Source organism: Polistes fuscatus, unplaced genomic scaffold, assembly GCF_010416935.1.
Source record: "Polistes fuscatus isolate 324 unplaced genomic scaffold, CU_Pfus_HIC Scaffold27, whole genome shotgun sequence".
Taxonomy (NCBI): Eukaryota; Metazoa; Arthropoda; class Insecta; order Hymenoptera; family Vespidae; genus Polistes; species Polistes fuscatus.
In genome coordinates, this window is record NW_025113104.1 from 1,160,313 (window position 1) to 1,174,926 (window position 14,614).

At 26.7% G+C, this 14,614-nt stretch overlaps 1 protein-coding gene across 1 annotated transcript in view; it reads left to right on the forward strand.

Annotated features, from left to right (window-relative positions):
- Positions 1-14,614, forward strand: part of LOC122518872 — a 67,614-nt gene that overhangs the window by 15,116 nt on the left and 37,884 nt on the right. The window contains 2 exon segments of the mRNA XM_043637987.1: positions 11,597-11,639; positions 13,455-13,631. Of these exon segments, the coding sequence (XP_043493922.1) occupies positions 11,597-11,639; positions 13,455-13,631 (220 nt within the window).

Here is a 14,614-nt window from a genome sequence, read left to right on the forward strand (position 1 = left end):
GGCAGTCAACGCGGGCCAAACCCGGAAACTTTTCTTGTTTATGCTTCAAAATTTGACCTAAGGGTAAGTTGACGACGCTGAATCGAATGGTGCTAATTATAATAAAATCAGCAACCGGCATCTTGGGGAAAAAGGGTAAAAAAGGGTAAAATATAGCCTTATCTTAGAATCTAGGCATTTAATCGAAAAAAGTTTCAAACAAAAGTTGTAGAGAATTAAAATACTAAAAAAATGTTCTATGAGTTATCTTCGTATTTTCAAAAATAAGCGAATAAAATTGGATTGAAGATGGGAACAAAATTTTAAGAGTGGGAGAAGCAAGCTTATCCCTCCGTCGCGTTTTACACGCGAGCGAGCTAGTATGCGTGCGAGCGTCCGTGTGCACTAATACACAAACGAAGGATCTTCGGCAATCTTCGGGACTCTCGGTCTTGAATGAAAGTGCGAGTGAGAGAACAAACCAATACTTCTCTCTTTTTATTTATCATGCGATAACGAGTATTATTGTCCTTGGCCATCGATTGTTGAGCCTTCTGATATTTCTCTTTTATATTTTTTCTTTCGGTAGCGAGAATTTTACGTCTTGGCCATCGAGCGTCGAGCGTTTTGTATACGAGTGCGAGTGAGAAAGAAAACCGATATTTCTCTCTTTCTATTTTTTCTTTCGGTAGCGAGAATTTTTCGTTTTGGCCATCGTGCGTCGAGCGTTCTATATACTATATATCGGCGTATAAGCGCGGCACTTTTAAATCGAATCTTGATGCTTATGGCACGCCGTTTCTTTATTTATTGTCAAAAATAATGAACCTTGAGTAAAAAAAAAATAATTCATTTTAACAGAAACTATTATTATTTAGTTGAGAGTAAAATAATGAATTAATTTTGTGTCTCGCCATAAAATTAATTAGAATAATTAATTGATAAATTCTTTGCCTCACAAAAATTTATTTGTATATCAAATTGAATACGTATTCTTTTAAGACGAAATTTAAAATTTAAATATTTTTCCTATTAAATTATTATTTTATAAAATTTAAATTACTGACTTTTTGTCTCGTAAAAATTTATTAGTTATCAAATTAAATACATATTTGAAAAAGAAGAATTTTATATCCACACATAAAATTAATTCAAGATATATATGAAAGGATATTCTAAAAACGTGGAATTTATTTTTTGTCTATACATAATTTTAATTCATTTTTATTATGTTATAAGAAAACAGTAATGCATTCTGATTCATCTTCGAAGTCTTAAGAATTGTACGAAAAAAATTGAGCAATTATCAAGTGGTGCGTTAGCGTAAGTAGTAACGTCTTCGCTTCTCGCGCTGGGTATTAACGTTCGATTCTTGTGGGGGAATTATTTTTTTTATAAGTTTTTCTATCCTTAACAAGGAGACGGTCAGTGAGTCCACCTCAGATTTTTTTCAAATTTTGCACTAACGATAAAATTTATTAAGAAATCAACTTATTACGCGAGTATAAATTACAATTATAAATTAAATAATATCCAATAAATAACAAAAATTAATTTTTAACGTGCCGAAACGAGACATTTTTTAGGATGATATTTACAGGATGAATTTGTAATTTAAGTAATAAACTTCCTTTATTTGTGCAGAGTAAAAAAATTTATTGCTTTTAATTTTTTTGTAATAATTTTAATTTTTTTCTATATATAATTAGAAATTAGGAAACGTAAAACAATTTATATAACCTAAGGATAGAAAAACTTATAAAAAAAATAATTCCCCCACGAAGAATCGAACGTTAAATACCCAGCGCGAGAAGCGAAGACGTTACTACTTACGCTAACGCACCACTTGATAATAGCTCAATTTATTTCGTACAATTCTTAAGACTTCGAAGATGAATCAGAATGCATTACTATTTTCTTATAACATAATAAAAATGAATTAAAATATGTATAGACAAAAAATAAATTCCACGTTTTTAGAATATCCTTTCATATATATCTTGAATTAATTTTATGTGTGGATATAAAATTCTTCTTTTTCAAATATGTATTTAATTTGATACACTAATAAATTTTTACGAGACAAAAAGTCAGTAATTTAAATTTTATAAAATAATAATTTAATAGGAAAAATATTTAAATTTTAAATTTCGTCTTAAAGAATACGTATTCAATTTGATATACAAATAAATTTTTGTGAGGCAAAGAATTTATATCAATTAATTATTCTAATTAATTTTATGGCGAGACACAAAATTAATTCATTATTTTTACTCTCAACTAAATAATAATAGTTTCTGTTAAAATGAATTATTTTTTTTTTACTCAAGGTTCATTATTTTTGACAATAAAAAAAAACGGCGTGCCATAAGCATCAAGATTCGATTTAAAAGTGCCGCGCTTATACGCCGATATATATAGATATAGAACGCTCGACGCACGATGGCCAAAACGAAAAATTCTCGCTACCGAAAGAAAAAATAGAAAGAGAGAAATATCGGTTTTCTTTCTCACTCGCACTCGTATACAAAACGCTCGACGCTCGATGGCCAAGACGTAAAATTCTCGCTACCGAAAGAAAAATATAAAAAGAGAAATATCAGAAGGCTCAACAATCGATGGCCAAGGACAATAATACTCGTTATCGCATGATAAATAAAAAGAGAGAAGTATTGGTTTGTTCTCTCACTCGCACTTTCATTCAAGACCGAGAGTCCCGAAGATTGCCGAAGATCCTTCGTTTGTGTATTAGTGCACACGGACGCTCGCACGCATACTAGCTCGCTCGCGTGTAAAACGCGACGGAGGGATAAGCTTACCTTCTCCCACTCTTAAATTTTGTTCCCATCTTCAATCCAATTTTATGCGCTTATTTTTGAAAATACGAAGATAACTCATAGAACATTTTTTATGTATATTTTAATTCTCTACAACTTTTGTTTGAAACTTTTTTCGATTAAATGCCTAGATTCTAAGATAAGGCTATATTTTACCCTTTTTTACCCTTTTTCCCCAAGATGCCGGTTGCTGATTTTATTATAATTAGCACCATTCGATTCAGCGTCGTCAACTTACCCTTAGGTCAAATTTTGAAGCATAAACAAGAAAAGTTCCGGGTTTGGCCCGCGTTGACTGGCCTAAGGCATGAATTGAAAATTGAATTTATTAGCAAAAGAATAAAATCAAATTAAAACAAAATATAAAGATGTAAATAGAAATGTATTACTTCAAATTTAGTATTAACAAAATTCTAGATCTTGCGAACGATTAAATGAGAATAAAATGTTTCTTGTTATCTCTTCTTTTTTCTTTTGGTTTTAAAAAAAAAATATATTAATAAATAAATCAACTATAAATGGAAGAAGGAGAAAGAGATAAATAATAAGTAAATAATTTAGGCAAGTATGGGACAAGATACAAATGAATAGAATGAACAAATATGAAAGAAAGAAAGAAAGAGATAGAGAAGATAGATAAATAATAGGCAAGTAACAGAGAGAAAAAGAAATAGATAAATAAACAAGGCAAATTTGGTATATATAGATAGATAAATAGATAAATAGATAAATACATAAATACATACATACAGAAAGGGAGAAAGAGATAGCTAAATTGATCGATAAGATAAGCAAAAGAAAGAAAGAAAGAAAGAAATAGGGGGAAAATAAATAAATTGAAAAGGTAAAGAAAAAAAAAGAAAATAAAACTAGATAAATAGATTGGCAAGAGAAGTAGGAATGTTAAAGAAAGATACAATAAAAAAATAAAGTAAGAGAGAGAAAGACAAAGATAGATTAATTAATTGACAAAATAAGTAAAAGAGAAAGAAATATTGTTTTGTATTCTTTTTGTCTTCACCAGCCGTTTAATTCACTCGCGGAAATTCTATCGTAATCGTTATTCTTAGGTCATCGATGTAATTCCGGTATTGTTTAAAAATAGATAGCTGGGTAGAGAGCCTTGAGAAAATATCAGTCTATTCATCGCGTTATATATCTGTCTATATATATATAGTACTGTCTTATAGAGTATGAATCACAAGTAACAAGACATCGAAATATAAATCCTTGTTGAATTTTGAGAATAACTAAAATTGTAAAGAAATTTGTTAAAAATTAATTAACATTGTGTAAGTTGTTTGTTAGGATTTTTTTATACTTACGTATACATATAAAAATAACACGTCATAGAAAATTCTTCGATGTTTTTGTTACTAATTCAAATTAGATATTATCTTTATATACGTTTGACGTTTTTTTAACTCATCCTGTATATGAATAAATTGCAAGGTCGTGTTTGCATTAAATAGGAATTGTGATAGTCATTGGCAAGTTTTCATTTACGTGAATACGCAAAAGTTAACGTTAATAGTAGCGTGGGGAAATAAAAGACTACTTATAATCTCAGCAAGCATATATATATTTATATATAATTAAATAATATTATTTGTTAGAATTATTTATGAAATAATTATTTGATTAATTAGATTCGTATTCGAACCTTAATAATTAATTAGGTAATTAAACATACTTTTTTTTTATATATCATATCATATATTTAAGAGAGTATTTTATTGGTTATTTTAAATGATATAATTAAATATATTGAGCAATCGTTGCCATAATCGGTTTTTCTATTTTATTAATGTCGGTGGATTTCGTTTAATCAATGTTAAGTAGAATGAGGTGACGTGATATTAGAATAATCTAAATTTTTCAATAACAATCAAATGTTACTGATAAAGATTAATTAAGATTTAAGATTTGATACGATAGTTAATGATTTAAGAAGATCACTTTTCAATGAATAACAACTGCGATAATTGCAACTTATAACCATTTGTTCATTTATTCTGTTATATGAGATTTAAAAATACGATTACAGGGTATTAATGTTATAGTGCAACTTGTTTGTTAATGATGTTCAAATTCAATTGGTTGCTATGGTTGTTATATTGCAACTAAGATATTCTAACCTCAAAGAGGATCATAATTCCCTTTTCATGGGTAGCGAAAATGGAGTTTGGAACATTTAGTATACATTAATTGACCAATCAATGCCGATTTCATCCCTAGTAATTCCATAAAGAAGAGAAAATCTATGTTTTTACTTAAATAGATTTAGATAAGATTGTTTAATAGTTATTCGAAGTGATGATTCTTACGATAATTTTATTCGTCAGACAAGTTTATAAAACGTCTGAAATTTATAGAACATTCGTGTCTTATTTTCGAGCGTAGAATACGAAAATATCTCGAACACCCTGTATACTTTTTATTCTTCACGTTACTTTTTGATGTAACAAAATGAATTCTCACGAATTTTCTTATCACTTTTCACTAATATTTATTTTATCGTTTTATTAATACTAATGCTAAACTAATAAAAATGTGATATGATAAATAAAATAAAATAAAATAAAATAAAATAAAATAAAATATAGATAAGGTGTTATCTCGTAAACAATAATTTCTTTTTTTTATATTACAAAAATTATGTAAATTTTTAGGAAAGAAAGAAAGAAAGAAATAAACTATTTTTTGTATAAAAACATTTTCGTGGTTTTGTTTTATTTGCAAAAAGAAAATAAATAGAGGGCTGGGTAAAAAAATAATAAAATAAATGAAGATAGAGAAGTAAAGGATCGGAGAATGAATGGCATGGTTTTACCACGGGTGGGCCAGGGCCCTTTGAAATTTTGATGCATGGTCAGTCAGTGTTCACCTAACTTTATACGCTTGAAACGCCTAAGGGCTCTCAAAGAGGAAAGTTTTGCAAAGACGATGACAACGACGAGGTGAAGAAAACCAGAGGAGAAGAAAGATCCCTCACCTCACCGTTTCCTTCATTTTTTTTTTCTTCTCGTCTTTGTATCTTTGGATATTTTTTCTATTTTTTCTTTTTTCATTTTCGACACAATAAAAAAAATTACGCTACTTTGCGATTAGACTATCAACTTAAATGCCAATTTAAAATTTACTAGATAAAAGAATAAACTGTTTTATATTAATTGAGAACAACAAATATGTATACATCTTACGTATTCAAAATTGGTGGAACAATAATAAATTTTTGTTAAACAATAATAAAAATTTAAAAACAATTAGGAGATAAATGTAATACAATTGTACAGCACTGGGATTTTTTTAATCTAACATTTTTATTTATTTATAATTTGTAGTAAATTTAAATTTAAATAAAATTACGATTAAATTAGAAAGAATAATTTGAAACGATTAATAAAAAAAAACCAACCAAAGTAAATGTATTATAATTAATAGCTGAGATATTGAAATCATTTTGTGAGTTATCCCTGGTTTCTTTCTCTAGGCTCTTAAATTTTAGTTCCCTCGTTATTTCGATATTTTCCACTTGCTTGTAAAGTTTAAAATAACACAATGGAAAATAAAAATAAATAGAAGAGATGTAACCTAGAGAGAATTTTTTTTAAATATACCGATGTATTTTTATCTTTAAAAAACGAACTCAAGTAATAGAAAGAAGAGGAAACAAAAAAATGTTCATAAAAAATAAAGAAACAATATTATTGTATATTATTTTCTATTATTATTAGACATCAGTTTATGGTAAAAAAAAATTATTAATAATTGGTAAAAGATCTAATGGTGGAAAAAGATCATTGGATAGACCAAATCTAATATTAGAATTGATTTTAACGAAATGGGACAGAAAGGTCGCGAATGAAGGGATTTTATTCAAGGTCAAGAACAATGGCGAGATTCGATATTTGCGGTAATGAACTTTAAAAGTTCTTAACATCATCTAATAATAACAATAACAATAACAATAATAATAATAATAATAATAATAATAATAATAATAATAATAATAATATCAGTCAACATTTATTATAAACGAATAATTATTTAATTAAATTAAAAATCAAGAAAAAAAAATTAAATTATTATAATAAAATAATATATTATAGTATATAATAAATTATATTATAAAAAAAAGAGATCACAAGACGAATATTTTATCAGAAATAAAAAACATCATGTTGATAAGAAAAAAAACAAAAAAAATTAATTCGAACAATTTATAGTTTGTTAACTTATTTCTTTTGTCTTTTTACAATTAAAAAGTTAATTCATAATAATCTCTAATGATTTTTGAATAGTTCGTTGTGTGTTTGATGGAGTCATGAAAGTTGTAGTATATTTATTCGAGAGAAAAGAAATAACTACTCTACGTGTTCTCTCTCTCTCTCTCTCGTTTTTCATTTTTCTTTCTCTCTCTCTTTTTTTCTTTCGTCAGTCTACTGAAGAGTATACGCTTTAAGACCTGGAAAAAAATCAATATTGTCCGCCTAGACATCCGCAGACGTTCGTCAGCTTCTTAAAGATTAATCTCGGTCTGCACTCTTGATACGTGTACTCTATATCAGCTTCTATTTCTTTTTTTTTTATCTTTTTATCTTCTTTTTAGATTCTACTTTTTTTTTCTTCTTTTTCTTCCTCTTGATATATCAATTTTGATTTATATATCATATTGTTGTCTTTATTATCAACGAAAACGATGAAAAATTTTGTCCATCCAATCGTACTGGCCGTTTATTTTAAAAATGTTGATGCAAATTCATTTTTTTGTTGTTTTTCTTTTATTTCGAGAATAAATTAAAATTTTAGGTATTAGTCAATTCAATAAAAATTTATTAATTATGACGAGAGTATGGGAATGGTTTTATTAAATTATCAAAATGTAATTTAATTATATAAATTCAAAATAAACGGTACATATGTTATATATTTTATTTATTATTATTTATTGTCGTTCAGTTAATCGTTTATACATTTTTTTTACAGTCTTTCACGTAAAATCACTTCCTCGCTAGCTTTTAATATCACTTAAAGGATACCCTGTGTATTATATTTTTCATTTAAAAAAAATAAATAAATCGTGATCACCTTTCGCAACGATATAATAATCTTGTGTTGGTTATTTAATAATTAACTTATTAAAATGTTATTATTCTAGCAAATAACAAACATTTATATATTTAAATCGAATAGTATTATAGTTTATTCATTAAAATAATCATACTCTACAGATCTTTTTGTTCTTCACTAATCCGTATTTTAATTCCTTATTCGAAATATAGATCGGAAGATAGAACCAAGAAACTTCGTTCGTTCGTACAGTTCTGAATTTGATGTAGAATTTCAAAAGCGGAAACTGGAATACTCAAGGTTGCCATCTTGTGGTTGAGAAGATTATAAAGGAATCCGCAAAACCACAAAGCAAAACCTTTTGTTTTTGAAAGTTCATGAAATACCTTCTGTCTCACCACCACCACCACCACACTACCATAACTCGTCTTTGATAAATCATTATCCTATCCTTTGAATGATTTGTCTCATTACTCATGTGGGTATATTTTCATTCTCTGATAAATAATTATTGGATACTATTAACATTTCCCATCAATCTTATGGTGGGATCATCATCACTATAGAATATAATTATACAACTAAGGTAAGACTGGTGAGAAGAACAAAATTTATTTATTAATTCAAGTGAGGAACGCCTGAATGATGATACTCGTTTTTTTCTAAATTTTTTCATTATATTTTTGTTTTTATTTTTTGCGAATGAACTCTGACGATGGTAACGATACACATGAGGGCCACATAAAATATTATGAAAAGAAACGTAGAGACAAGAACGACGATGTTACGTTTTGTTTTGTTGTAATCCTGATAACGAAACGTTTTATAATTTATATAATTATATTTGATAAAATATCATGTATTTTATTATATTTTATTATTATTATAATTATATTGTTTATTTTCTAAATATGAAATATTAAAGTAAAGCGTACAAATACGTTCATGCTTAAAGTGAAAACTTATGTTTACGCTATATTCTTTTTCCTTTTTATATTATTTCTCGAAAGAAAAAGACGAAATTGTAAAAATTTATCCCTGAATATATGTTTTAAAATATTTTTAATAAAATCCGGTGGTAGACTATTTTCAAAAAAGATAGTTCGATTCGGCTATTGTTCAAACATCTTTGTACTACCGACAGGAATGAAAAAGAAGTTGAAGGGGTGAGTTACGTTATTAACAGACCTCCTATTACTTCCTAGTAGGATATATCAAAGTGAACGTTTTTGCAAAGCAACAACGTGAACCGACTGGTGAACAATTTTAATAGAAACTTCTTCAATTTCAAAATGCTCTGATATTTTTGTTCGTGAGGGCACGGGATGGGGTCTATTTTCACTAATTTCAACGGGGGAAAAATAATTTTTAAACTTTCAAACTTAGTTACGAATTTATGTTATACGTATCAACGTTTAATACAATTTAATTAACAATCCAACGATTTATACGAAGAAACTTTTTTTTATCAACATTGAATATTTTAGAGAAAAAAAAAAAGAAATTAATCACGTTAGGGTGAAAATTATACGAGAAAAATAAGTAAAAAAATAATATATAAATATAAAAAGTTAATATAAGTGTAATATAAAGTATAGACAAAAATATATTTAATGATATAATAGTAAATATTATATATATAGGATAAAATATATAATAGTTAGTAAAGTTATATAGCGAATTAAATAAAGTAATTTAACATTTATAACGTATCGATCGAAATCTCGATATAACAACCATGATGTTGTAGATGGATATAGTTTGTCAGGTACGGTTAATGATATCCTTAGACGTCCTTTGTGAGGGTTGCAATCCCTTGGGATGAAGTTAGATCGATCTGGTTAACGAAACTCGTGGTCTTTGGTGTGTCTCGACTATTCACCATAATCACACCATTTACTATTTCCTATCTTCTGAATAGTATTGTTCTTCGATGAGTACTTCGACAATAATTCCAAATAATTGATCGGATTAAATTTGTAATAAATATTTCAATCATTCTCTCTCCTCAAGCTTTAAACTCTAACATTATCTCTGGTTAAATTTAATTAAATATTCTATGTTTTTCACGTAAATATATTAACTTGTCGTATTATACTTCTTAATCATGTATTGCATAAAATAATTTTATATAGTGTTAATATAATGATTAGAATAATCAAGAATTTAAAGTGACTATTTGTTCTTTTTAATTACGATACATCTAATTTTAGTTATAGTTATTTCTTTGTGTATATTTTTAAACCTTTGAGTAAGAATGGTTATTAATACCAAAATAAATAAATAGTATAATATAATATAATATAATATAACATAATATAAAATATAATATAATATAATATAATATAATATAATATAATATAATATAATATAATATAATATAATATAATATAATATAATAAGATAAACAAGTGTATATATATGTAATATTAGATTTTAATATTATAATATTCATATTATATTACATAGTATATTAATATTATAGCATATTACACTATATTACATATAGTCTATATAATATTACAGCTATTTATAAATAAACTGACATGTATATATATATATATATATATATATATATATATATATATATATGCACATAAACATTTTGATAAAAATAACAGAATACAAATTTTAATTTAAAATAAGTCAAATTGAATGATCAACCAAATGCATATGAAAAATACGTGGTTATTGACTTGTACGTAAACGTACGTTTGTAAATAATAATAATAATAGTTCACTTTTACTCGTATTAAAGGTTTGTTAGATGTTTCGATTAGCATACTCAAGTGTTTTCTATTTATTGCTTTGAACATTGAATCAGAGTGTATCTCACCGTACGAGATCTCATTTAACCGAAGACTCGAGAAATTCATCAACAGACTCAGGACGTTCAACAGTCGTGTCAATGTGCGAGAATTGCTTTGCGTCAGGGTAGTATCCCAATGGCATGGAATAAATAATCGTATTTGCGAGACAATTTTCTAAATGATCGATATCGGTGTGTGTGTGTGTGTGTGTGTGTGTGTGTGTGTGTGTGTGTGTGTGTGTGTGTGTGTGTTACACTAACATAAATTTCCATTACATATTCGGTTTAGAACTAAGTTTATTCGTATTTTAATAACAAAAGTCAAATAATATTAGTTTATATTTTCTATTCAGCTTCTTTCAATGATTTAAAAATGTTTTGTGCTCAATGTTTAATTTCTTTCCGATATCATAATTGCAAATAGAATTATAATAAATTATAAATTATAAATAGAATTTTACTTAAATCTTTTTAATTATTTCATTTAGGTTTTTCAATGAAATTGATCAATCAAAACGAGGTCTATATTTGATATCAAAGTTTTCGGATTGAAAATGTTTGCAAACGAATTTTGCATCACATGCACTGATATTGGCATTATGTTCATAAATATTATTAATGATTATTAATTTGAAGGTTAGCATGACATGTTATATTAATTATTAATTAACGCAGTTATTATAATATCTTAATAATATGAATTAGTACTATATTATTATTAACATTGTTCAATATATTAGCTGTATAAATATTAAACGATCTATATGAATAAGCATAATTTGTTAATCAATATAAAAAAATATTCATACATATCTCTACATACATTTTATATATTTATATATGCATAGAATTAAATAAATCATTCATATAATCGTTATAATTATTTTATTTTTTTCAGCATTGGCTGGACCTGGGAAAAACGGCGATCAAACAGGTGAAAGGTTTGTGTAACGAATATTTAAATTTATTATTAAAGATATATTTTTCTTTTCAAAATAAATCGATATATCCAGGAGACATATATTTCAAAAAATCAACAAATAAAAAAAGAAAAAAATTAGAACAACGGTGATTACGATAATATACAAGAATAATAGAAAAAGAAGAAAGATAGAAAGAAAAATAGTAGGGGTATTAGTAATCATACTGTTGTTATTATTGTTATCGTTATAAGAAAGATACTATGAAAGAAACCAACTGTCTAAGGCCGAGAGAATTCGATCGCTAAGTCGTACTTATTTGTCTTTCCTTTTTTCTCTTTTTCTTTCTATATACCCAATTACGTTGGGTCGATGTCATATGAAACTTTTAGATGAGTATGACCCTGTGTACAGGTTCTACTTATTCTATACGATCGTTTCTAGACAGACAAAATATGACAAATGGATTTTAAATCAGTTATAATATTTCGTCGTCCTATATTTATTCGAAAATTCTATTTAAATTAAAAGAATATAAAAAGAAAAAGAATATAATTGATATACTTAATTGTTTTAAATGTTTCTTTTTTTTTCTATGAGAAGAAAAATGATTATATTTAATTTTTCAAATTTTTCGTTATTTTTATTCAAAGAAAAATTATTTGTTTTCTTTTTTTTTTTTAAATCTTAATCGTAAATAAGTATTACTTTGTTGCTTTCTTTTTGTCAATTAGGGCACTTAAATTTTTGTTATAATTTTAATAATTATTTTAATAGAAAAAAAAAACAAATCATTACTTTTGTAATCGTTTTAAGTTTATCTTTTAAAAGATTAGAGAAATGTTCTCACACTATTTTCCTTGACAGTTTAGATAATAAAGCATTCCCGTTTAAATGATCCACATGCGAATCTTTCATGTTCGTCGAAGCATAAACGTTTTTCAAGTCGCACGGAGTCAATTTCAATGAGTATCAAGTATATATTTCTATGTAACATAAAATAATACATACGTTGATTTATCGTTCGTTTCGAAATACGAGCTTCGTGAATCTCATGGAATCAAGATTTCGAATAAAATTTGTCTATGTAATTTTTTTTTTCAAGCAAATTATTCTGGAAATGGAAGAAAAGTAAAGCCAAATTTTAGAAAGAAAATATTTAAATGCATCTTTCATAAATTTCTTCTCCTACAAAAATAAGCTATTTTTTTTTATACAAATAAACATTTATAAAAAAAAACATTTCTGTTTTTTTTCTTTCTTTCTTTTTTCATCGTTGAAAGTAGTTAAATATTTGTAGAATTAAAAGTAACTAATTATACTTTTTCTTCATATTTTCTTTCCCTTTAATTAAAAGTAACTTTTAGTGCATCTCGTATATCTTCGGGGTATAACGAAAATTATTCTTTTGATAATTTTATTGTTTTCAATTATTGGTTAATATTTTAATTTCTTTATTTACTGATATAATTGTACTTTTGTAACTAAATTAAAATATATTTATATATGCGCTTTCTTGAAATATTTTAAATTTAATTCTGGCGTATACCTTAACAAAAAAAAATTCGTCATCACTAGTACAATAGTTTATCTAATAATAGTTTAATAATAGTTTATCTATCTAAAAAGATTTTCAAGGTCTTTGCAAAATTGAACTCTTATCCAATAAAAATTGATCATTGTTAGGACAAATCTATGATGAAATGTTTTTTACAATGAAATTGTTAGTTCAATTTTAATCATAAGTTTACTATAATAATCATCGAACTAATAGGAATATGAATATGTATGTCAAATCAGAAGCGTCCGGCTTCTTTCACCGTGACTATGTTCCAGACATGGACCCGATTTTGTTTAGCTTTCGTGTGAAATTTTATCCACCCGATCCTCTGCGGCTGAAAGAAGAGATTACGAAGTATCAGGTTTACCAGCAACTGAAAAGGGACCTTCTCCATGGCCGATTATACTGCAGTCCTGGTGAAGCTGCACTACTAGCAGCATGTATAGTTCAAAGTAAGTTAAATTTAATATATAGCATAGTATAATACTTAAATCCTCTTTATAAACTAATTTTCTTATCTAACAATTAACTATTCAACATTAAGTTTATCTGACGTATTCAGAAATTGATAATGGATAAGCAATTTTCTCAAGATTTTATTTGATAAAGATCAAATATCCTTTTCATTTAAAAATGGATCATGTAACATGGAACAATATTTCAACATTACGCCGCTAGATAGCGTAGACTTAACGCCCCACCTCCTCCCTTCATAAAGTCCATAATTAGTTCTTACCTCCACCGCTATACGGTGCATAACCATGTAATTATCTCGCTCTATAATTATCTTATCCGTACGTTTAAGTATGACTCCTAGATGAGATTTATGTGTTTGTTTAAAAATTCTATCAAAGTATTAAATAGTAATTGAATTGTTTGTATATCTGTATAAATGTATATAAATTGTGATCTGGATAAATCGGAGATGCATAGGGTTGCTCATCTGGCTTCTTATGACATAGGCAGAAACCTACTGTTAACGGTATTACTCTTTTATAGTATTTTAATTGGCATTGAACGTTAGAGAGGTTACATGCTTAGCATATATTCTATTTGTCGATCAAAACTCCGTCATAATTATTCATTTTAGTATTAACTAGAATTAACATTAAGGCCCCACATTATACCTAGTTGTGGGGCCAAAAAAAAAATTTTTTTACAAGTATTTTCTGGAAAGGCGTTCTATTTAAATAATACAAGAAGTATTAATACATTTAGTAGCGTTTTTAAACTTTATATTGGCACTTTTTATTTAAAAAAATCTTGAGTTACACTGTTCCTGTAGACGATCTCCTGGAGGCCCTCCAAAAAAAGGTGTCCTGCGGTGAGCACGATATCTCCGGTTTGGATTATTTAAGATAAAAAAAAATCAAAAAGATTCTTGGATAGATGAATTATAATAGATGATTAGTGGATAGATAAATGCAGATATTAA